The sequence below is a fragment of the Acomys russatus genome, chromosome 6 (assembly GCF_903995435.1).
Source record: "Acomys russatus chromosome 6, mAcoRus1.1, whole genome shotgun sequence".
Taxonomy (NCBI): domain Eukaryota; kingdom Metazoa; phylum Chordata; class Mammalia; order Rodentia; family Muridae; genus Acomys; species Acomys russatus.
The window spans coordinates 70,967,487-70,983,109 of record NC_067142.1 but is presented as its reverse complement, the minus strand read 5'-3'; the positions used below and the strand labels follow the sequence as shown (position 1 = coordinate 70,983,109).

Sequence of the window (15,623 nt, the reverse complement as noted above, 5' to 3'; positions counted from 1 at the left end):
TTGGGCAGGAGGTGGATGCCCTAATTGTCAGAAAAGAAGAGACAACTCCTAAAAACTCTGGTTCCAAACCAGAAAAGTAAAGACAGACTTTTATGAGCCAGTTACAAAATTCCTCATTACAGTTTCAGGATATTTGAAGAGATGTTGGTGGTGAGCTCTGGAGTTTCACTGTGTGTGTGTGTGTGTGTGTGTGTGTGTGTGTGTGTGTGTGTGTGTGTATGTATATATGCACATACCTGAGTGAGAATGTACATGTGTATATGATATGCACACGAGTATGGTACATACATCTATTAGTGTATACATACGTGTGTGAGTGTGTGTGGACACATGTATACATAGATGTGTGTACATGCACAAGTATATACTTAGATATGTTTGTTTGTGTTTGTGAGTATGTGTGTGTGACATATGTACCATGCTGTGAGTGTGAAGGGTACTGATAAACGTTGGATGTGGGAGCTCACCCTTCACCTTGTCTGAAACAAGGTCTCCCATTAGCCTCTGGATATGTCAGGTGAGCTGGTCCACAGCTTCCAGGGAATGTCCTGTCTGTTTTCCATCTTACCATGGGAGCACTGGAATTGCACGTGTAAGATAGTATGCTTGGTTTTAGTTGGGTTCTGGGGATTCAAACCCAGGCTGTCAGGCTTGTGTGGCAAATGCTTTAACTGCTGAGCCATCTCCTTGGTCCAGGATCCACTCTTTCCACAACTGGACTATTAATTGATACTGTTAAGAAATTATTTCCTCTACCTTACTGAATGGTTTGAAAGCAGAGATATGTAATTATGGGGGCACTTACTCTTTAATGCTCCTCTTTAGCCTTCAAGGCTATGAATTCTAAATGCTGTGAAGTGAATTGATTAAACTATACTGAGTGATTTTTAAAAAGTAAGGCTTTCAGGAACAAGCCAGCTGTGACACTTTTCCAAAGAGAAGATGGACTAATGAGATAGCTTCTGCACAAATCCAACTCAGGAAACATCTGAAAGCTTCTCCAGAAATCTATAATGACTGATGTGACTCCCCCTGATAACTTGTGCAAGGCTCACTAGTCATTGGTTCAAAAGCTAGTGACAATGTGTTTTTTATAATGCTATTTGGGACTCATATATATGTGAGAAAATACATTTTAGGAACAAGAGATTGGTGGCAGAGAGGGTTTTTTAACATGATTGTCAAAACAACAGGGATACAGGGTCAAGAGCACATACACACACAAACACGCACGCACACACGCACACAGCTGTAATACAGGTTTTCTCATCCTGGGGACTAGGTTACTCTTGTTTTGGGGGTTAGTCTATGCTTTGTGAAATATCCATTAATGACCCTACTCTACTGAATGCTAATAGTATCCCCCTGACAGTTATTGCAAATCAGGAAATGTCCCCAGACATTATCCACCAGAGATACTTAATAAAACAGAAATAATATTATTATGTATTGCTTCATCTCCACGTCCAGTTCTGCTGGCTTTTGTGTGAGTACCTCTAGGCCTGGACAGAAATACGGATTGCTCACTGTCTTCCTTGGTCTCATCCTCCTCGTGGGTTTGCCCAATACACTGATGGGGACTCCAACTCCTTTCTGATCTGTCTCTGAATGGAGCTCATCCTGGTTGTTTCAAAGAGTACACTGCCCTGGACGGTGAAATTTTTGAAATTTTGACACTCAAGACGTTGGTTTTGGAAGACAGCATTTTTAGGAGGCTCTGAAACCATGAACATAAAGCCCTCTTGAATCAGATGGGGGCTACACATGTCTGTAGTCACTACAGGAAGCCTGCAGGCACAAGGCTCATGAATTTGAGGCCAGCCTGGGCTACATAGTGAGACCCTGCCAGCCAGACAGAGACAAATACAGAGAGACATATTTGAGAGCAGCTCCCTGGCCCATCCACTATGCGAGGACAAAGGAAGAATGTCCATGCTAGAGAAAGCAGACCTTCCACTCTTAAGGAATATACTGATGGCTGCATCTTGAGCCCCTCAGCCTCTGGAATTATAAACAAGAAAACTCAGGTGTTGATAACTGTCTACTTCATAGTGCTTTGTTGAGGTAGGCTGGATGAACTAAGACTACTTTAGCAAGCCTGAATTGTAGTCAGTTGGGTTAGGCCCTTCATCTTGACTTTTATGCAAAACGGAATTTTGATATACATTGTTCAATAAACATTTGCCCAAAAAAAGCCACCGTTTCTTTGTATCCATGCCTAATCATTTCAGGCGTCTGTGAGTATCCACAGAGGCTGTAGCCAGAGGTTCATCTAAGACCCAAATAGAAACTATTTAGGCTAAACTGCAAGGTGAAGTAGCTGCCAGTAGCAACATGTAGCAATGTGTAAGCACTGTGGGATCCAGATGTCTAAGGGGAGAGTTTCCATGGATCCAGCAGCTTAGTGAGCTGGGGCCGCAGCAGACAGTGCAAGAACAGATGGGGAAGCCTGAAACTAAGAAACAGTACCCAGAAGATAACCACTGGTCCCCAGCCAAGATTTCATGCTGTGTGAGGGGCAGACAGTAGCTCAAAGAGTGCAAATTGTTTCTAGACAGGATAAGAATTTGGCTGTTGCTTGGTGCTACAGATAGAATCCGGGCCAGGTCCCAAAGGTGCCTTCATTCCCCGGCAGAACAGGGGAATGTCCTTTCTATGCTGCTGGCCATTTTATTGCTGTTGAAAAAAAAAATGTACATCCAGTTAAAGTTGAATCACAACCCCTAAAAGATTCACTGGAGACTTTTCCCTCTGTGCTGCAGAATGCCACTTTAGGTGAGAATAACTATTTGCAAATGCAAATAGTTAAAATGATGTGTCTATGGACGGGCTGGTCCTTCATCAAATGTCACTGGTGTCCTCATAAGAAAACAAGCCCAGTAAAAAGACAGCAGGTGGCAGGAAAGGTTGACTGAAGTGCTGCAGGTACCAGGGGCACCTAGCATCCAGGCATTAGATAAGAAAGGTTCTCACAGGTTTCAGAGGAGGCAGGGTCTGCCTCACAGCTTTGACTTTGAGCGTCTCTTTGATAGTTTGACTTGGTTTGGTTTAGTCTGGTCGTTTCTAGTCTGGTCTGATGGTTTAGTTTGGCAATGCTGAGTGAACAGCCTGAGGTCTTATGCACACCAGATAAGTGCTCTCCACTGTTACACTCACCCCCCAGCCCCAGTTTAGACTGCTGACTCCCGGAACTGAGACATTAAATTGCTTAGACCACTCTGGCGCCCTGGCATGGCAACCCTGTGGAGACCAGGGCCATCTCCAAGGACCAAGCGACCTTGCTCTCTGTGTCTCCTCCAAAAAAGACTCAGCTCCCTCTACAGTTGTCATGGATAAAGACCTCCTGTTCTAGTGTTCAAATTTGGCTGTACCTGGTGGCTCCTTCCCAGGATCCATCACTGTTCTTCAGCCTTATGCTAGGATGGCTAAAAGCTAAGGACCACATGGCCATTGCTTCCAGAACTCAAAAAGAAAGAAGCAAAGATGTTCTCTCAGAGAAAATCTGCCTATGTGTTTCTGTCCCCACAGATCCTACTCTATGACTCCTCTTTCATCCTTGCCTCATGGAGCCAGGAGGAGTATCTGTGTTTTCCCTAGTGAGAGGCCAATTTCATGGTGTAAATCACCCTCTTTCTTTTCAAATATCGCAGTGATATCCTTATGTATTCAATGTTATTTACCCCTGGGAATTGTGATCCTGACAAGGAAATGTGTCAGTGGGATATGTACTCTTCATCAGTTCTGAACACATGAAGACAGACTAGCTTAGTTCATTAAATACACACATGTAAGTCTGCTCTTTTAAGAGAATTGACTTTAATACACTTACAATGGCCTTGCATCAGAATGAACTAATGCTGTAATTGCATTTGGGCTGGCAATACTTCTAGACATGGCAGCAGATTATACCACACTCTGATTAAAACTACAGGTCAGATTCAGCTTTTAAGGTGTTTCTGGTTTTCATGACAGTCTCAGTGATGGTTTACTGCTCTGGGTTCCATCTCATTAAGACCTGGATGATCATGGCTTGAATTAAGAATGATTAATTAAAGGGCAAGAAAAGACCAAATTCAAATTACATCATGAGTATGGTAAGTGATGATGTAAAGACAATGGAAAGAGTAGAAGACTGAAGTAAGGTACGGAAGCATAAGCCAGTTGGTTCCTACTGGGACGTGGATTATGTTGAATGAGACGTTCTCTTAAAAGTTACAAAATGTAGTTGGGCATGGTGGTACACTCTGGTAATCCCAGCACTCACGGAGGCACAGGCAGGAGGATCTCTGTGAGTTCAAGGCCAGCCTGGTCTACAAAGTTGCCCAGGAAAGCCAAAGATACACAGAGAAACCCTGTCTTGAAAAAAAAAGTAATTAAATTACAAAAATTTTTTGCCATTATTCCAAAATAAGAAGGAGTGGGTAGTATACGAATCTCACCATCTGGATAACCAGCAGAACGCGCATCTCTGCCAGTCTGGGTGGCTTGAGAAGCCTTGGTCTTATCACAATGGGCGGCGCCTCCTTACATAAACACGGGCAAATCCTTTCTCTTCTTTTAGCACGGGGAACAAAGTAGCATCACGAGAGCCTTCACTACCTCAGCCTTATGCAAACACCTGGCTTCTACTAGCCTCTACTGTGGTGAGCACACCCCTGGGCATTAGTGCTCATAGATGCCTGATTGCCGGTAGGCGCAGGGCCCAGGAAAAGAGGCTGACTGCTGTTTGCTTGACTTCCTAGGAGCAGAAGTGACATACATGAACATGACTGCCTACAACAAGGGCCGGCTGCAGTCGTCCTTCTGGATAGTGGACAAACAGCACGTGTACATCGGCAGCGCCGGCTTGGACTGGCGCTCTCTCGGACAGGTAATCCTCCTGCCTTACCTAAACTCAACGTGTGTTTAGGCGATCAAAACGTCTGCCTCTGGAGAGCAGCAGTCAGACACTTGTGGCATTTGTTGTTGTTGTTGTTGTTGTCATCGTCGTCGTTAATTTGGGGTGCCAAGCACTGAATTCAGCACGCTTTCTACCACTGAGGCACGTGCCCCAATTCAATGTTTTTTAGGTTTAGCTGCCTGGTTTAATGGGAAAGGACAAACCTTTCCTTGGGAGAATCATTTTATCAAATGAATGGAACCCAAATGCTACTGTGAGCATCTTCAGAACAAGTTACATACAGGTAATAGTACCCAGACTCGAGTCTTAGGGATGACACCGCACTGTCAGTGAGACAGGAAATCATGCCAACTCAGCACAGAACAGTGTGATTTAAGGCAGAAATCAAGTGAAATGTTCCTGTAGACAGTCTGAAGATAGAAATGCTATCATCTCACTCTTCTCAGCTAATTAATGCCAAATATCTTGAAACTAAATTTAGGAAGTCTTGTAAGTTTCATATATTTGTGCTTGTCAGGGCTGGCCCGGAGAAGATTATAAAGCTGTTATGTTTCCATGTGTCTATAGGAACGGGAAGCTCCTAGTCTCTGGGTGCTTCGGGGTCCTGACCACTTGTACTACAGAGGCCACACATGCCCATTTTTGCTGGGTTTCTAGTAAGTGGCATGAAGGGGAGGCAGCATCAGAGTGCTGGTAGTTCTCTGTGACCCATGGAGAAAGATGGTGTTGTGTGAGACAGCTGGAAATGGGAGATGGTGTTAGTGCTGTCCACTTTGCATGGGTAACCGGTTAGCTCTCTGATTCCACTCTTCCCTTCACCTTCTTAATGATCCACTGCCTTTCCTGCTCACTCTCACTCTGGTTCTCCTACTTTACGGCGAGGCAGGCCAGCACACTCAGGTACAGAAGAAATAAGCGGTACACCAACAGGATGTCAGCAATCCAGTTGTTTCCCTCTGCACAGAAGAGATGGCATACAGCTACAAGGAACATGCTGAGTGTGTTGATGTCACATTAAGGAATAAGACAGAACTTCCTCTTGAGATGGACCAAGAGCAAACCAAATTTGCATTCTCCATGACTCCCCTCGTGTCATTCATTGACTGAAGCCTGTGACTACCAGCCAGTCTGTAGTTGGTGTGATATGCCCTTGTTGCCTGTCTGTTGGCCTGTCTATCACATCTAACTGTGTTGCCGGTCCCTACCAAGGGGCTTTGCTCTGTATTTGTTGAACAGCACAGAAAACGTACACGGAAAGAATGAGAGAGCCTTGACAGAAATCTTTAACAGGGGTTTACAAGAGAAGAAGTCACCTTGTTAACCCAGAATAGCACTCAAAACCACAAACAGATGTCATCAGCCTCTGTCCAATGTTTACAGTGGATACTGGTTTTGTTTAAGGTTGCTTTCAACCTGTTGTCTGCTTTCAGCAAATGATTACCACAACACACGTGCACGCATGCGCTCATGCAACACACACACACACACACACACACACACACACACCCCACATACACTATTCCTGGGTCAGGGCATGAAAGAGCCTACAACTGAAGATTAATATGTGCTTATCCTAGGCTGTACAAGCTGATTACATGGACAATCTAAGCTTATTACATTGTTTGCTTGTTTGCTTAAAGTCAGGCTCAACTGAAACAAGCTGAATACACAGTAGAGGAGCAGCTTGCTTGCCTTGTCTTAAATAATCTCAAGGCATTTTATAAACGTGGCTACAAGTCTGGCAAAAGCTCACTGTCTTCTGAGGCAAGAAGTGTTTTCACACCACAACCACACCGCAGCCAAGGTTGGTTTTTCCTAGTTTCAATTTTAGAAGACAGTGCTTGTAATCTAGGCTGACTACTGTTGCTGATATGATAGTCTCCCACCCAAGCCATAGATGCGACCACTAAGAAAAAAAAATGTAACAATTCTCTGGGAGAGGAAAGCACCATCAAAGAAGACATTACTGATTTTATATCTACTCAGAAAATTAAAAAGGCTGTCTATAGAATTAACATTGTTCTGGGGAGACTAGAGCAGAAGCGTGTGTGTGTCCATGGGAAATATTTAAGCCATATGATGGTCCCCATATGGACTTTCTTGTGGAAATATGTGTTCCTCTGATGGTTGTAAATTTAATAGCAAACCAAACTCCTTGTAGATCAGAGATGTGGGCTAAGACAGGAGAAGGGGATCCTTTCCTAAATGCATCCACTAACATGCCAGACACTGAGCCTATGAATATTTTTAAAGATTTTATTTTTATTTTTAAGGGATGTGTGTGTGTGTGTGTGTGTGTGTGTGTCCAAATAAGTTCAGGTGTCCTAAGACCAGGGACATTGAATACCCCAGAACTAGAGTTACAGACAGTTGTGAGCTGTCAGGTATGGGTGCGGGGAACCACAAACCTGGGTCCTTTGTAAAAGCACTATGTGATCTTAAGCATTGAACTATCTCTATAGTTTCTGTTTTTTTCATTTGTCAAAACAATCTAATGGTAGATATTATTTCTATATTCTGGTAATCCCAGACAAATAAGGAAACAGACAGATTCTATTCCTATGCTTTAATCATTCACAATAATAAAATATACTTTAATCTGTTTAGGGTCAATTTTGACAGTCTTAGATCAACAGTTCCATCAGCTAAATCCTTGTCTGTAGTTCTTAGCAATTTGGAGTGCTTGTATCACTCAACCCAAAGTTACAATTTTTTATTTTGTGGCTGCTAAACAAAACTCTTAGTTAGGGTTTTATTGCAGTGAAGAGACACCATGACCATGACAAATTTTAAAGGAGAACTTGTAATTGGGGCTGGCTTACCATTTCAGAGGTTTGTGTCATGGCGAGAAACATGGCAGTGTGCAGGCAGACACATTGCTGGAAGATTCTTACACCTTGATGTGCAGACAGGAGACTGTGACACTAGGCCCAGGTTGAGCATCTGAGGCCTCAAAGCCTAGGGAAGATGGCTAAAAGCATAGGAACAAGATTTGTCTTAGACTTTGTGGTTTGAATAGGAATGGCCCCCACAGACTCATGTGTTTGAATGCTTGGCTCATAGGGAGTGACACTATTAGGAGGTGTGGCCTTGTTGGAATAGCTGTGACCCTATTGGAGGAACAAATCTTGTTCCTATGCTTTTAGCCATCTTCCCTGGGCTCCACCTGGAGCAAACGGCACTCTTTTGATGGAGGTATTGTGAAGATACCATCTGTAAAGAAACCACCAAAATGGCTGGCTCATGATTGGGGAAGGTTTTTATTGTGGATAAGAGAGAGAAAATATCTAGAGACATCTGGATGAATCCAGAGCAGAGAGAGAAAAGGGAGGACTGGACATGGCCTAGGCTGTCTGTGAGAGAAGGGAGAATAGTAGAGAGAGAGAGAGAAAGAGAAGTGGTGAGAGTATAAGAAGAGGGGTACCCCACCCCACACCCCACCCCACACCCCACCCCACACCCCACCCCACACCCCCCAGCCCCCAGCCCCTCTAAGAGAGTGAGATCTGAGGTGAGAAGGGCCAGGAGACTAGTGTGGGGCTTGAAATGTATAAGAAGGGCACTTGTGAATAGGGACTGAGGGAGCCCAGAGGCTGGTGTGGATTTTGATATGCTGATAGTTGCCACAGCTGTCTGTCCATGGAGAGCCATATGCTTCCTCATTGCTAGAGGCAGGGGAAATGACCCTTTTTGGCAGAGGGGAACCCAGTTCACAAGTTCCTGAGGAATACTGGCTTTCATCTAACAGCCAGAAATCCTTCCATAGCCCAGCTTGAATTGAGCCTAGACTGTCATTTCTGGACAGATGCTCTTCCTAAGACCTTTTACTCTACACAAAAATGAGTGTTCCTTTCAACCATAATACATCTCCCAAGAATCAAGTTCAGTTTATGCCATCAGATTTTCATTTTGTGAGTTCCTCTAGTGAAATCTGAGATTATTGTTAATAACAGTCATCATAAATCTATGACAAGAAAAAGAAACTATAGAGCTGACCTTCCAGTCCCCATGCATTATGAGCTTTTCCTACATCTGGCTTCTATCTAAGCACATGACAGGAACCATTCCATTTTCACCATGTTTCTTGCTTGGAAATAAGTCTATCATCACTTCATTCTACAGAGGAAGAGAGGCCATGGGTCAGCTTGCGCTCATGTGACCTTCCAGGAAAAAGTGAGGCTAAAATTCAAACCTATGCCCTTTAATACTAAACTTTTCACTTTTATTTGACCTTGACTTCCATTAATTTTTAAAAATTGGATATGCTTAACAAGAACTATTTTTGCTTTACTCTGCTGGGGGTGAGAAAAACAGTATCACAATTTTTTCAGAACTCCTGTCCACCTCCATCCGGTAATGTGCCCTTGGTGATGGTGGTGGCCATGGAATGGCATCTAAGTGCTCCTCATGCCTGAAGCTTTGCAAACTCCCTACATCTTTGGGTTGGATTGCAAAGACCAGAGGCTCTCTGTGCGTGTTTGCTTCTGCATCCTTCACCTCCTGTTGTTCCTTCAAGGACTCTCTTAGAATTCTCATCCACAGGGAGTCATGTGGGAAGAAAGAAAACCTCTCCACACTTCCTACTTCATAAATACCTCAAAACACCATGGAGGAAAGGAAAACTGTAGCTCCATGAAAGAAGTGAACAAAAGGCCAACTAGTGCGAGAAGCTGAAAGGAAAGCACACAGTAGTCCCAGGCTCTGGAGGTGTGAGGCTGAAATGGGAGAAGCTGGGGAGGGAAATATGAAAATCAAGCTTTTAGAAAAAAGTTACATTTATAATCTTTGAACAAACCCTCCTAGCTTGCAGCTGAAAGGTGGGATTCAATAGGTCCATTGATATCAGGAACCTGGCAACTCTGGAAAAGAGAGAGATTTAAATAGTGTTCTTTAATGTAATTGCAACAAACAAGAGCAGGCCTTTTTAAACCTTGAGCATGCACACATTTTCATCCTAGCTACTTTTATTGTAGAAGGAATTCAAAGGTGCACAGGAAGATAAGTCAGCTCTTAAGCAGGGGAGTGTGGGGGATGATGAGAGCAGAACCTGTCTCTGCCTCCCCAGAGCTGGCATCACAAGGACATGAGTCCATGTCTGACTTCTTATAAACGTGGCTACTGAAGGGTTGGGGATGACACTTGGGTCCTTCCTGGTTACCCAGGAAGCAATTTGCTGACTGATCCATCTTCCCAGCCCTTGAGTCTGTCTTGTTCCTTTTTTTTTTTTTTTTTTCCCATTCAAAATCAGAGACAGGGTGCTAAAGCTCCATCATGTGTGCAGTAAGCAAGAGTCACCGGTGCAGGCAGATCTGCCTTTCCTATTTGCTGCTAGCACTGAGCTGATGTTTTTCTGAACATTCACAAGCATCTGAAGGTGTGCTGTAAGCTCCTAGGGACGAGGTGCACCTGAAATTCAGGTACCAATTATCAACACCAAAATGTAAATGAAAAGTCAAAAGGCAATTCATCTGCAAATACAGCAGGGAATCATTAATAGTCCTTAGACAACATTTAACAAAGGAAAGCAAATAATTAGTTCTCCTTTATTGGCCGGGAGATTACCTGCGCAGATCAGAAAGGCTGGTTTTTGTTTGCATGTGCATTTTAAAGTAAATGAGGGGGCGGAAGTCCCTGCTTTTAATAAAAATATATGTATTAGGAAACTGTGTTTTCAATAACAACGCTGGGCAAATTTTCCTCAGTTTCAATAGTGGCAATTCTGAAAGTAATATTATTCAAAGAAGCATAAGTAAATCTTTTCTTCCTGTCTCCTATGGGAACCATTTCTTACAAATTCACTGAATTGTCTCCTGCCTCCGTTTATGTGGTGGCACGGAGGAACAAGGGTTTGTTTCACCTTGCTCCTGCCCTTGCTAGCACAAGGAACAGTTAGTTGCACCAACATTTCTGAGGAGACTTTACGTCTGAGCTTGTATTCAATGTCCTGTCCGCCTTCACTTTCTGTTCTACGTAGCATGGCAGCATCAGGTCTCCTAATATGGCTTGAGAAGTCTGTCCTGATCATTTAAGGCAAGGGCTGCTGCTAGCTTTTCTTTCTCCAGCCTCGCTGTTCATGTTGGCTGTTTCAAAGCTGTTGGTTCTGTAGCAAGACACAGGGGTTGAAAGGAATCTGATTTTTCCCCCTTGCTCTTATAGTTGTATGGCCCAGAGCAAATTATGCCACCACCTTGAGTTTTCATTTGTTCATCTCTACAGATGACCTAACAGCAATGATCTCTGAAGTTGCTGGGGAACCATATGAGTTCCAAAATTATATTGGGAACCACACCCAAAACATGGGGACTGTCCAGGGACCATGCCCACTGAGCTGAGGCTAAGGAAACAGAATTATCTAGGCCAACAACGAATGCCAGTATTAATCCTTGTTTCGTGGCATCAGTGATGGTGCCATCGATCTCTCTCACAAACACATGGCCTTCTTAACAGTACAGAAGGGGAGCAATGGCACCACAGGGGCATGGCCCACTGGTTGTGATCCACTGAAAGCAAGGCTTTATTTCGTAGTCTTTATCAAAGGCAAGGCCCAGATAAATAACCAAAGTAAAACAATAAGGAGGAAAGTATAGCTGAAACCATACTTTTTGGAAACTAGACTTGGGTTTTCACATGAATCAGACCAGTGCTCACAAGAAGGGGTCAAGGGGAAATGTAGACCCCACAATGGAGGAGCATTTCAAGCTGGGCTCTGAGTAATCCACGCCTGCTCTATCAGTTTTAAGTTGGAAGCAAAGGAAGCTAGAAGTCATCCATCAAGCTCTGGCCCCTGGTGCTGATCACTAAAAATGCTGTTATGGGCAAGAACTGTGGCAGCCAGTAGAGCCCTGGCTGGCTGCTGCAAGTTGTAGGTCAGAATTCCAACTTTACATGTTGTCTGGCTGACTTCTGGCTATATATTCAAGATCAGAGTTGGCGTAGCAATGTCTTCAACCTCATGTACTGTCTCCCCGTAAGTTAGTTTTTCAGTCCCTGGTAGGTATCTGAGAGCCATACTGAAGATCATGGTAAATGTCATCTGAATACTGTTAATGACGTGAAATCCTTGTTTCCTTCACTTCTGCCCATCATCTCCCCCTCTCTCTTGCCCCCTCCTCACCTCAATCACTTGAGTCTCAACTCATATTTGGGCTTACATTGGTTGATTCTTGCTTTTGAATCCTTGTTTATCAATTTCCAAACTAACTCCTTGACTAAGGGTCAAATAACATGATGATTCCCACCTCGTGATCTTCTTAGAGGAAGAAGATTTCAGTTTCCCAAATCCCTGTGGTACCCTCCTGGGTAGAAGCCTTAGGTAGAATCCTCCATAAGATGTAGACACACACACACACACACACACACACACACACACACACACACACACACACACACACACACACACAGTGGGGGAGCAGAAGCTGGCCTTAGATCCTTCCCTGAGTGTAGAATTGCCTGTCAGAGTCTCAGAGAGTCATCTTAGATGGAAAATGGCAGCCTTACATGTTTTTGTTTTCAAGTTATTTTTAGTTGTCATTGTCATTTCTGTAGTGTTTGTGCACAGCACTAGGAAAAAGTAAGAGCTAAAGGAAAGACATAGCTCACTGTTTCAAATAGAAACAAAAAACAGGAGGAACTAAAGAACGGGAGGGCATGGCCTGGGAACATCTTCTAAGAAAAAGAAAATCATTTAAGGGAGCTTGTCTCTCTTCCTAATTATACCAGAACCCTCCCAAGACAGCATCTTTCATCAGTGACAAGTTTCTGCTACACACAAGTGACAGAGGCTCACTTCTGCCTGCGTATTTTAGTCTTGAATTTCTCTTAAACACCTTCTTCACTGTTAATCCCAAATCTTCCCCTAAGCCTTTGGTTAAGATCTGGGCTACATGCTTTCATAGATTCCAGCAAAATAACAGCAATTCACAGTAAGGTGTGTGTGAGCACCCAGTGCTTATCCCATCAGAACACTGAAAAGTGAGGACCTTGGCCTCTGAGGCCAGCCATTCCCAGAGCTCCCTGACTTGGTCTTGGATACAATATGGTAGTGACACCTAACTGGAACCCTATTTAGACCTTTCATGGAGAAGTTTAGCATTGGACCCTTCCAGTCTAAACCCACTACAGATGCACAGAGGAGCTATCTGTGTTTTTTTTCCTAAAGTAGCTCTACAGTTTGTCCACCCCTTGAAGGGTAAAACTCTTAAGTGAAGTACTATTACAGAAAATAAGAATAACTACTGTTGTGGATTTTGAATAGTTACTTTTATGTTTGTTTGTCTGATTCTCTCAAAGCCAATGACAGCAACAGGAACCTTTGTTATGGTCCTAGAGTCACAGATGGACTGAGAATCAGATTAAATGGCTAACCCAAGGACATCGTGGCAGGAAATGGCCACACAGTGGCAACTGCTCTGGTTTCCACCATAGAAAATGAACAAGTAGTGCCCTGATGAGAGGCACTGGGACCATTGGCTTACTGCTCCAGTTTCTAGGCAAAGACTAAGCAATGAAACAAATGCTTCCTGTGGGCCCAATTCCAGAAGTAATCTGGGGAGCAATGGCACTGGCTCTGTGCTATTTGCAAGTGAGGCCCTCAGTGGAGACTGTTCCACTGTGGCTGACCTTCGCCAGGGGGGTTGCTGTCTCCCCAGAAGAAGCTATTCAAACCCCTTGACTTTTTTCTCACCATCTTAGACATCCCCCACAAAGCATCCCCGAGTCCTCAAATGTCCCCCAAGCAATATTAGGAGTCCATTAGTTTTTCATTACTATAACCAGTGCCTGACATGATCAATGTATAAAGAGAAAATTTTAATTTTGTATTTTGAATTTTTCTAAAAGTGGTAAAGATAGACTTTTGCCAGTATGCTGCCAAAGGGGGTAGGAGGATCACAATGTGCAGCAGAGCTCAATTGTATACATGAATGTAGGGCTCGGGGTTTATTCCCTGCAAGTAGGGTCAGGAGCACCAGTGGATGGACAGTTGCTAAGAAGAACTCTAAGTAGACTAAATTGCCTAACAGAATTCTTCCCAAGGCCAGGTCAAAGACTTAGATAAGGCATGGGTGATTTCATCATGTTCCATGGGTAAGGAGAAACATTGCTAAAATGAATTATCAGGATGCTTGCAAAAACAGCCTATGCAGGCCGGAGGCCAGGATCAAGGAAAAGACTTTGACGAAGTGAGGGTCAAAGGAACGTGTTTAAAGTTTGGTGACAAGGATTTTGGCAATCTCTGAGAATAAGCTGTTTTGACTCAAAGTTGTATTCATTTAAGTCATGGTGGGTTGGTGCTATAGTGAGGCAGAACATTGTGGCAGGCAGGCAAGGTGGTACACAACCCCATCATAGACAGGAAGTGCAAGACAGAAAGAGGAAGAACCTGGGGTCATATGATTTCAATAGCATTTCCTCAAAGTCCTGAAGGTCTTCCACTGGCTCTGCTTCCTCAAGGGTCTACCTCATCCATTCTAGTGCGGTAGTGTCACTGTAGGAAGCAAACCATTGACACATGGGCCTTTGGAGATATGACAGCTTTGAATCACCTAGGAGACATACAGCTGGGAGTGTGTTTATAGACTTTCCAGAGAGTTTTAATGGAGGAAGATATACCTACCCTGAATATGCCGGCAGCATCCCATGGCCTGGGGTGCTAGACTGAAGAAAAAGAAGGCCTGTTGGGAGCCAGGATTACCTGCTCTCTTCCCACTCTGCCTAGATATAAGGAGCCCCAGACTTGCTTTCCCTCACCATGAACTCTGCCACACCTTCATGTTTGCAGTGGACTGTGACTCCTTGAGCTGTGAGCCAAAATAAATTGCCTCCCCTCAAGCTGCTTTCTGTAGGGGCACAGCAGTGACACAAGTAACTAATACATGAGACAGCCAGATCCTGACGATAGCAGTAAGAATTTGTAGAGAAGAACTAAAAAATCACTTCTACTCTTTATTACTGATTCATTTTCTATAGACCATGACAGATATCGTGAGTCAGCTTATAAGTATATAGCAAGTAAAAGAAAAATAGCAGGTAGTGGGTAGATAGCAGAATATCTAATCAGGCACTATGGCATGCAGAAGCAATAGTCTTGCTCACCCCCACACACTAGTGACCTCTATTGGAAATGATTTACTTCCTAGCTATTCTCAGAGGTACAGTGTTTCCAATACCCTTCGCCAGTTTGCTGTTCTTTCACTTTATCACACTGTCAGGAAGGCAGCCTGTTCCAGGACAAGAAATCTCAGAGGCACTTGGATAAACACGAGGAGTCTGAGGCAAAGGGTTCTGCTTTGTTCTCAGAGTTGGCTCACAAGAAGCACAAATAGCTCATGACAATTGATCGATATAATACGCTAGAGAAATAAAAATAGAGACTAGGGAAGTATAGCCTTGGTGTCCATGAACTTGGAATTTGAAGGAAGAGTCTGGATAGAGAAATGGCCCAAGGAATAAAGAAGAGTTAGCCTGTGCCAAGAAAGGAATGAGCAGGCTGCTGCGATAAATGATGGTGGAACCATAGGAGGCACCGGATCATTTTTGTCTTTCCTGTCACAAAGGGAGGAGCCTCTAAAGATGCAGAACATAAACCTGTGAGATGGTAATTGTCATTGATGACAGAGCCTGACTCCCTGGAGGAATGAAGGACGTGCAGAACCTTCCTAGCCTGGCTTATCCAGGAACGTATAGGGAGGCCCCAAATATCCAACACCAACACAGTGGTTTGAGA

The 15,623-nt window shown here is 43.8% G+C and overlaps 1 protein-coding gene across 3 annotated transcripts in view; it reads left to right on the top strand.

Annotated features, from left to right (window-relative positions):
• Window positions 1-15,623, top strand: part of Pld5 (phospholipase D family member 5) — a 327,098-nt gene that overhangs the window by 242,785 nt on the left and 68,690 nt on the right. For all 3 annotated transcript variants that reach the window (XM_051147946.1, XM_051147947.1, XM_051147948.1), the window contains one exon: window positions 4,743-4,870. In XM_051147946.1, the coding sequence (XP_051003903.1) occupies window positions 4,743-4,870 (128 nt within the window). The remainder of the gene's footprint in view (window positions 1-4,742; window positions 4,871-15,623) is intronic.